General features: G+C 41.0%; 1 protein-coding gene across 2 annotated transcripts in view; it reads left to right on the forward strand.

The window, feature by feature from the left end:
• LOC122943289 (monocarboxylate transporter 2-like) overlaps positions 1 to 9,012 on the forward strand; it is a 49,597-nt gene extending 40,585 nt beyond the window's left edge. The window contains exons 3-5 of one of the 2 annotated variants that reach the window (XM_044300900.1): positions 539 to 682; positions 5,385 to 6,242; positions 7,829 to 9,012. In XM_044300900.1, the coding sequence (XP_044156835.1) occupies positions 539 to 682; positions 5,385 to 6,242; positions 7,829 to 8,124 (1,298 nt within the window). In that variant the 3' untranslated portion in view covers positions 8,125 to 9,012. The remainder of the gene's footprint in view (positions 1 to 538; positions 683 to 5,384; positions 6,243 to 7,828) is intronic. The other variant, XM_044300901.1, reaches the window with a different exon arrangement.
• The last annotated feature ends 1,050 nt before the right edge of the window (positions 9,013 to 10,062 follow it).

Raw genomic sequence — 10,062 nt, forward strand, 5'->3', positions numbered from 1 at the left:
TTGTCTGCCCTGACCTGTGCCTGACCACTTAATTGAGCCTTCACTGCCTGCCCAGAGCTTGGACTGTTTATTGGATTGCTCAAACTCTGCCTCCCCTTACTTTGCCTGATGCCTCGCTCCCTTTGGGTCAGCTGTTAACCACACCCAGACTACTTGAGGAGGCAGAGGCCTGATGGTTCCCCTGCAGTGAAGTCAAGAACCCTATACAGAGGCTAAAGGGTTAATACCCCCTAAAGTTTAGCCCAAAGCCAAATCTGTTGGTTGACACAGTGTTTTCACACCACTGCCGCAACAATATAAATGTTCCATTGGGTTCCACCCTTAAATTAATAATGAAACCTACTGATTCAAGGGTTCCAAGTTATTACTAGACAAATGTGTCCTAAATAAGCTTTGGAGAAAGTTTTGCCAAAGATATAGAGTTTCTTTCTGCCAACCTATAATACATGATACAATTGTTATTTGTATGGTTGTATGTTCTTTATATTGTCATTTATCTTCAATAGTTACATTGTTGTCTTGTTTGTTTGTTTTTTAGGTCCTGCCAGCAGTATTCTGGTAAACAAATATGGCAGCAGACCAGTGGTTATGTTTGGTGGTCTCCTCAGTGGAATTGGCATGATTTTAGCAACTTTCTGCACCAGCATTATACAGCTGTATATATGTGTGGGTGTCATAGCAGGTAACAAAGCATTATATCCTTTACTTAACATAATCTCTTTTAACTTATGGATTTGTTGCTGGGCTTTTGACGTTGCTATCGATGTGTTGATTTGAGAAGTTCAATTTATGATAAAGGAGAGGCGCTGTGCTCCACCATCTTGCCAACCACAGACGGAGACTTGTATCTGGCTCCTGCTGATCCCTTCCAAGCAGGCACTGTTAAGGTTGTGACACTGGACCAAATCTGCAGTGATTTCAACACACCTGGACACTGTCCAATGACTCTCAAAGCCGGATCCCCCTTTTTGTAAGACCTGACCTGTCACTCCGCTGTAGCACAAATATTCTGGCGTGAGTCTGCACAAAATAACAGTTACCCCCCCCCCCCCCATCTCTCTTACCATATATGAGCTGCCTTAATGTTATTGGACCCTCATACAGTGTTCACAAACTGTACTCTCAGCAAGTGGGTATTTGCCACTAAAAAGTTCTTTAGAGATACAGCTGATCTCAGGAACTCTAATCTCAAGTCTGAGGACTATTCTCCTGCATATATCTTTGTGGTACAGCCTATGGCTTAATTTTTCCAGATCTTCCAAAGAAATCCCCTTTCATTATGAGTACAACTCCTGTACCACTTAAGCTTTTCAGAGTCTGGAGATGGTTACGTATGGTCAACCCACAGAAAAAAAAATCTGGCAGCTCTTTAAAAACATCTCCATGCAAATGAGGGACACGGAGAACTTTGTTAAAAAATCCTCCTCGAGTTCTGACCAATCATCTGCTGCTAAGAAAAATGCAAGTTCTACCATTGGCCCCTGCCAATATCTTGGGAAGGATCCGAGGATGAACAAAGTGAAGGCAATATCTCTCCTACAAGTAGAGAGCTGCCTCTATCCTGGTCTTTCTTGCCGCAGGCTTTCTTGAATAAAGCCCTCTCCCCACTAGCTCAAGATTTGAAAAAGGTTAAAGTTGACATAAGACAACTAGCCAACAAGGTCAAATCCCTTGAAAGCAATATCTCTGATTTCTGCAACCATACAAACAAGTGTCTGTGAAGGTTCTCATTTATCCAGGTCATGGTATATCTGTAAAGAATAAATCAAGGCAACTGGACTTACTGTAGATTTCTTGAAAACGTTTTGACTCGTTCTTCCAACGAGCTTTCTCAATTCTGAGTGACTGTACAAGAATTCTCTGGGAATAAATATGTAACTGAATCAACATCTGGTAATTATACCCAGCATGGGGTCAGAGGTGTTGATTCCATTATCCTAATTGGAGTCAATGCTGGGTATAATGCTGGGTCTAATAACCTCTGACCCCATGCTGGGTATAATTACCAGATGTTGATTCAGTTACATATTTATTCCCAGATAATTCTTGTACAGTCACTCAGAATTGAGAAAGCTCGTTGGAAGAACGAGTGAAACGTTTTCAAGAAATCTACAGTAAGTCCAGTTGCCTTGATTTATTCTTTACAGATACATACAAACAAGGTTGCTACGCATTTTCAAAGATGCCAGGAATACCTTTATATAGCCTTTGACCATATCAAAGATCAGGATAATCGGAACCGCAGGAATAATCTCTGCATCCAAGGTCTTCCTGAATCCTACACTCCGGAATCCCTTTTTTCTACCATTAAACCATTACCTTATTGGGAGACGATTACTCCCATGATTCATATGCGGATCACAATTTTCATACAGTTGTGCTGATGATTTAGTATTTATTATTTAGATTTTAGCACTACTTCAATTATTGCTAATTTCTGAAATGTAACTATTGTTGAATGTACTTTCGAGTTGAAAATTTGATAGAAAACTGAGAGTAGAAAAAAGGGTCGTTAAAAAAAATAATATTGCGTCTATATATTCACAAGGTTAATGAGAGGCCATAAATATTACAGCTCCATGGTCAAGGTTGGTTTTCTTGTCAATGTATTATTAAAGTAGCAAGGAGAGATGAAGACAGTTTGCTAAATGCATTACTGCTCAGTAAAATGCATAGATTCAGCTGCCATACTTCTTAGATTTGGTTTCTGTAGTAATCACATAAAGGTAAGATATATCTAAAATATACAATTGTATTACGATGACAGATTCATCCAGGGTGGAGGACCATTTGCACCATCCTCCTGTGGCTGTTTTAGCGGAGACTTCTTTTGCAGCCAAATATTTCAGTGCATCTATACGAATAGTGTTAGGCTTCTATACAGAATTGTGTTTCCATGGTTACAGACTACACACAGACTCCATGTAGTCTGGTCCTCCAGTCATGTGTTCCTCCACTTCCTCTGCCCCTAGTCTTGGTTACTGACTAAGCCCTGTGCCACCACAGGGGAAATCAAGTATTACATAGTTGTCACCACCAGACATCTAAGAAGCTCTGACAGATGCCTTTCAGAACCTCCTCCTTGAGCTTCCTTTGTTTTGCTTTCAGTTCCTCATCTCGTTAGCCTCTCTCAGCTGTCATGTAGTTGTACTGATTGCATCCCTTTAAATTCCTCCCCATAGTGCTTCACTGTGCGGTTTATAGTTCTTCCTGGAGTGTGTGTGCATGCTGATCCTACTTCCCAGTCTTCTACAAGATAAGTGTTGTGCATTCATTTGTGATTTTCTGTTTGCTGGATCCCAGGTGACCCTGACTTCCTCTGTATCTAGTGTAGGGAGCCGGTGGTTGTGTCCCCTCACTATTATAGGGTGTTCAGGTGTTATACAGTCGAGGTACGAGGATATGCGATCATCTACCATTGGGATTTTCGCATAGGCTGAGCAGTCAGGGAGAGAGCCAGGTCTGATGCAGGGGTCTCCCTTTTTGTTCCTTAGTTTTGGATCGAGTGAGTCGTATATTCATTTTGTGTTGTCTTGTTTCCTGTACACCTTCCGTGACAATAGTACCCATTAAAACCTGTAATGTACAGACATGCTAGGAGAGACACTTTTTTTTTAACAGCCTTTCACTCTGGCTAATAGATGAGGGTCCTGAACAGGGCAAACTCGCTAATAAAGTAATTATCAGATAACCCCTTTTAAAGTCTGTGCAACATCTTATAAGAAAACATGGCCGATGGGACAAGTTATTTGAATATAAATGTTTTTTTTTTTGAACAGTTTAATTTAATAGAGTCCATTTCTACCATACAGACTTTCAAGAGTTTAGTCCCAAAGGAACTACTTCTACGGGGAACTGGGAAGAGTCTAATTTACAGCAAGGATGTTCTTAGTGACTAAAAACTCATTTAATGGCAAGTCAGCAAGAGGGATGCTGAGCAGGAAGCGATCACGTCCTAATTAATGCTAGTAAAATGAGATGATAATAAATTAGATTTGTGTCAGTAGAAATTTAATGATGAGATAATAAGGAGCTATAATTGATTATTACCTAAATGGGTAGTTGGCATTCAACCAAGTGGTTGGCATTTGACCGAAATTTGCATAACTTGTTAAATTCCATAAATTCTTTGAGTGTCGCCCAAAATATATTAATACCCATTTTTTATTATGTTTTATAATGATTTTATTTTTTATTTTTTTGGAATAATGTTACAGAAGGTCTTGAAAGTATTTCATAGGCCATTTATCCAGAAACTTTCCCTCCGATATTTAAATATTTAAAGGGGTTGTCCACTCCTATACAAATGATGGTCTATCCTCAGGATAGGCTATCACTATCTCAACGGTAGGGATCTGACACCTCACACCCCTCTCAATCAGCTGTTCTGAAGTAAGTCTGTCACCATTGTGCAATGGATGGAGCTGGTTACCCCTTCACTTCAATTAGAGCAGCGCTGCAGTAACCAGCTCCATCCGCTGACCAACGGAGGTGCGGGGGCGTCAGATCCTGGCTGATGAGAGGATAGGCCAGCTTCTTAATGGGGATAGGGGAGTAAGCCACTGACACCTCTGGCAGAAGTTTAAGGATCAGACTGACAACGCCACCAACAAAAATTTACACTGATTATGTAGAATTTCTGTTGGGGGTTTTCTCCATTAAGCTGTGTGCTCAGTGTTATTCAACGTAAATGGTAATTTATCTGACAAGCTGCATGCATTATACCTATCTATCTATCTATCTATCTATCTATCTATCTATCTATCTATCTATCTACTGTATCTGTCTATCCGTCTATTATTGGTCTGTCCATCCATCCATCCATCCATCCATCCATTTCTAATATCTATTCTATCTATCTATCTATCTATCTATCGAGCTGCAATGTATATAATGACTGCATATTATTACAATGTTGTTTATTTATGTACAGTGTAATCAAGCAATTATATTCATTAACTTAATTTTAATTAATTAAATTTTACGAGATTATTTTTAGTCAATGCTAAGTGTTATTTAATGTAAATTGTAATTTAGCTGACAAGCTGCATTCATTATATAGTTCTATCTATCATCTCGTAGCTGGCATTGGCATAGATTTACATTTCCGGCACACAGACTGTAAGAAACCAGCAAACATTAGACTAAGACCGGCGTTTGACACCCATTATTATTGTATTCCCCCCATTATCTCATTAAGACTATTTGGGGTGCTGTGTAGAAAATATTTAGTAGGGAGTACCCTAATAAAACAAGTAAACTGCTAATCTTGATGTAGCCCAGGGCACTCCTCAGAAGACTTATTATAACCTTATAATGTCTTGTAGGCACCACATTGGTTGGGACTGCATTGGTTAATCCTTATGGCTTTTCTTTATTTCTAGGGTTTGGTTTCTCTATGAACCTCCAGCCATCGGTTATTGTCATAGGAAAATACTTTTCGAAAAAACGCCCAATGGCTAATGGCCTGGCGATGGCAGGAAGCCCCGTTATCCTCTCAACACTTGCTCCTCTAAACCAGTTTTTGTTTGACAAGTACGGCTGGAGAGGGAGCTTCCTTATTTTGGGGGCCCTACTACTTAACTGCTGCGTTGCAGGTGCCATCTTCCGACCAATTGGACCCAAGACGTCCAAAAATAAAAAGGACAAAGACAAATCCATCCAAGACAAGGACCCAGAGAAAGTAAAGATGAGTCTTGTGGAACCTGTCAAAGCGGAATCAACTGAAACGAAAGAGAAGGAAAGTTGTATAGCGAGGTTCAATAAGGTCTTGGACTTGTCTTTGTTCAAGCACAGAGGCTTCATGATCTACCTCATAGGAAACGTGTTGATGTTTCTTGGCTTTTATGCCCCTATAGTGTTTCTGGCTCCTTATGGCAAGCACCTTGGTGTTGATGAGTATTCAGCGGCCTTCTTGTTGTCCATACTTGCCATCGTTGATATGATCGCAAGACCGGCCACCGGAATGATTGCCAACACAAAATGGATCAGGCCAAGAGTCCAATATTTTTTCAGCTTTTCCGTGATATTTAATGGTTTCTGCCACCTCATGTGCCCTCTTGCCACAAGTTACATTGGTCTTGTGGTATACTCTGTGTTTTTCGGCTTAGGGTTTGGCATGGTCTGTGCTCTGCTCTTTGAAACCCTTATGGATCTTGTCGGAGCGAAAAGATTCACAAGTGCTGTTGGACTAGTCACCATTGTGGAATGTGTCCCCTTACTTCTCGGACCACCAATTGGAGGTAATTAGCTTAATTTTTTTTATTAAGTACCATCTTCATACCTGATCAATCAAAATATAGGTTTCTAAGGCTCGGTATGGGCCTTCACGGTATTTCCTAAGGTATACTGTTGGCTGATGGCTTCGACTTATACCGCTGTATATAATTTTTTGGGGGAAAAAACTAAAAAATTGAAAAAAGGTATAACAATATACACCGGCCCAAAGGATCGTAAAAAAACTGTTTTTGGTCATCCATTGAGAAATTAGGCCATGTGGATACTTCAAGGTGTGTGTGAATAAGGCCCAAAGGCCTTGTAGATAGCACCACAAGCGCAAAATATAGTGAAAAACATGATGTGAACACAAGGGGCCAATTTTCATTGACTTTTCAATTTATTTTTTATTTTTCAATAGTCGTTATAAATGTGGGAGGGGCAGGGGTGGCTCCAGCCTTACAGATCTACTATATTACGCCAGAAACTTACGTAAACTAGAGCTTAAATCTATGCCAGCTCATATCTGGTGTAGATTTGATTTCCTGGTGCACAGACTGCCAGAAGATGTGCCAAATTTATTAAGAAATGCATCCTACTCCAATGGACTTTAGTCTAAAGGCCCTTTACATGAGTCAACAGTTCAGGCAATCATCAGGAAAGAACCATTTGTTCCCAATAATTGCCTGATCAGGAGCAGAAGTGAGAGCAACATTTCCATGTAGCAATCATCTCCTCTGAACAGAAGAAAGTGATCGCTACTGTGATCACTCATCACTCATTCCCGTACAGATCTTCACAGGACGATCTTCTGGCCAGAAATGATGATTTTGGTGTTCACATCACCCGATGATCTAGCATTTGCTATACACAGGGCAGTTATTCTAGGAATGCTCCATCCCGATAATTCCCTAATCGTCTGGCCACTGTGATAGGAGTTTAAGAGTGGTGTAGGAAACACCAGTCTTAGTAAATCTTCCCCAGTGTTTTATAGGCATGTTTAGTTTGAAGATCTAATACTTCAAGGATTACAAAATATAAACATATAAAATATTGGTGCTTTATGCATTTTATCTTAAAGGAGTTTTCCATATTGATGAACTATCCGTAAGATATCAGATCAGGGGGGTCCGACAGCCAACACCCCCACTAATCAGCTGTTTGAGGATGCTGCAGCGGCATCCTCATGCTTACCAAGCATAGCGCCATCCATTGATAATGGCTGTGTTTGGTATTGCAGCTCAGCCCCATTCACTTGAATGGGACTGAGATGCTCCTAGGGCACTTGACCAATCGATGTGACGACAGCATCGGGGCACCGTTACATATTCAAACAGCTAATCGGCGGGGGTCGGACCCCCACCAATCTGATAGTGATGATGTCATCAATGCCAAAATCTTGGACAACCCCTTTAAAGATGAAATCCTGATACTTCATAGACTCATATGATTTATTCTTCGCTTGCGTCAGATTTTAAGTAGCGGAAATCTCTAAGCAGTATTCAATAGAGCCCTTTCAGCCTGGTCTCTTCAAAGGTCATTTTTTCAGAATTTTCCCTATAAGACCTAAATGATGTATAGTACTAATATCTGTAGTTTTTATTACTTACAGGTGCCATTGTCGATACCTTTGGAGATTACAGATACATGTTTTTTGAATGCGGGGCCATTATAGTCTTTGCCGGTCTCTTCCTTTTTGTTGGGAACTTTTATAACTACCGTATGTTAAGCAAAGAGGCCGAGTTGGAAAACCAGCAGAAGGACATAGAAATGAAGGGCGGCGCTGGTCTGAAAAAACATGACAATGATCAAGTGAGCAGCGACGAAAAGGCGAAGAATGGCAGCGAGGGCCCACCTGTCAAACACGATTCTGAAAAATGTGAAGATGCAAATGGATCTAAGGGTTAGAAGCACTTAAGGACAATTGTAATTATGTAATAGGGGTGATCTCCATATTGGACATTTACATGCTCTGTCTGCAGCACCACGGGTACTCACAGTGTGAACTGTGCCCCATTATGTGGTGTCAGAAAGAGGTCTAAATCAAGGAAGAGGACACCAGACGGGACAGAAACAATGCAGACTCCAAGTGAAGGCAACACACACGTCGGTAGTTCGTAAACCTAACTGTATTAAGTATGTATGGGGCTTAAAAAACTGGAGATATTCTAAAATTCCTGTCAGTTATCCCTCTAAAGAAATGGATTGCAAACATTTTTTAGTGAACACAAGAAGGTACATCATAAATGTAGCTTAAAGAGGACCTCTCCCTTTTCCTTACATGTCTGTTTTAGTAACTACTTGCATTCCCCATGTAATAAGAAATTTTGGAGCATCTATTCTTATGACTCTGTGTTGTGCCTTTCCTTTATTATTCCTGATAGAGGTTAGGCATGAATTACTAACAGTTTGCAATGAAGGTCCAAATGGGTGTTACCAGTTGGGGATGTGTCTCTGCACAGTCTGATATTATCCAATCAGTGCTTCCAGTGTCAGACTGTGCAGGGACACATCCACAACAGGTACCACCCAGCTGGACTTTCATTGCAAACCTCTAGAAATTCATTAATATCTTCTTGTAGGAATAATAGATTAATGGCACAACATAGACTAAAAAAAATAGATGCACCGGACTTTTTATGTCCCCCTGGACGGCGGGGCAGTTCTGGTTAGTGCTGGTTGAGACTCCATGTTGGAGCTGCCAGGATTCTAACCTATTCCTTGGCTGAAGATAAGTCCGACTAAAAAGTGAAGTGCAGCATAAAGAAGAAGCCAAGTTACCAAGTCAGCTTGTCAGTACAGCAGATTGGGAGAAGGATAGAGCAGAGTTGAGTTTGCCTGCCAGTTTAATGCTAAAGCCTGCTGGAACCAAGACAAAGCCTGAAACTGTTTGGAGAAACGTTTATTCAAGTAAAGCTGCCATTGAACTTCATCTCAAGGTCTGGACTCAAGTTATTTCTTCAAATCCCTCAATTATTCCCCCTATTTGTTGCTTCGGTGCCAAAGCCTGGGGTCGTGTCGTATCTAGGTAGGAGCACCGTGATACACATAAAGAGACATTTTAGGCCGCAACATACCACTCTGCATTTCCTACACCTGGGACGGGTTATAGAGAGGGCCTGGGCGGGGTGGCGCCTGTTGCACATGTCCGAGAAAAAGAGGACGTATGGTTACCCTAGGGACATATAGATCCCAAACTGGATGGGCCACCAATTTATGGGCAGTACACCCATTTTTAGCCCACATTTGAAAATTAGCAATAGTCCCTGTAAATTCAGGACTGTTGGCAACTATGCACTGGATAGTACATGGCAGCGTCCCAGTGGAGCACTAAAATGGTGCAGCCCCGGTCCCTGCCAGGAGGAGGTTGAATGGTGTGGTGGTTGATTGTGCAATTGTCTGCTTCCAATAGTACCAAAGACTTTGAATGGGAGTATGTTTTTTTTTTTTTAAGAATGAATGATCTCATGGTTGTGATGTTCTGACTGCAGTATCTAATGTTATAAACCCTATGGGGGGAGATTTATCACAACTGGTATAAAGGAGAAACTGGCTTAGTTGCCCATAGCAATCAATTGGATTCCACCGTTTATTTTCCTAAGGAGCTATGAAAAATGAAAGGCGGAATCTGATTGGTTGCTATGCGCAACTAAAACAGTGTTCCCTCACATGCGTTTTGATAAATCTCCCCTCATGTTTTTCAGTCTCAGGGGAAACAGCATAATGGGGCAGATTTATTAAAACTGCCTGAAAGGAAAGGTATCTTTGTTGCCCATCGCAGCCAATCACAGCTTCGCTTTCATTTTTCAAGAGCACTGTTAGAAATTAAAGCTGCGCTCTGATTGG

This window comes from Bufo gargarizans, chromosome 7, assembly GCF_014858855.1.
Source record: "Bufo gargarizans isolate SCDJY-AF-19 chromosome 7, ASM1485885v1, whole genome shotgun sequence".
Classification (NCBI taxonomy): domain Eukaryota; kingdom Metazoa; phylum Chordata; class Amphibia; order Anura; family Bufonidae; genus Bufo; species Bufo gargarizans.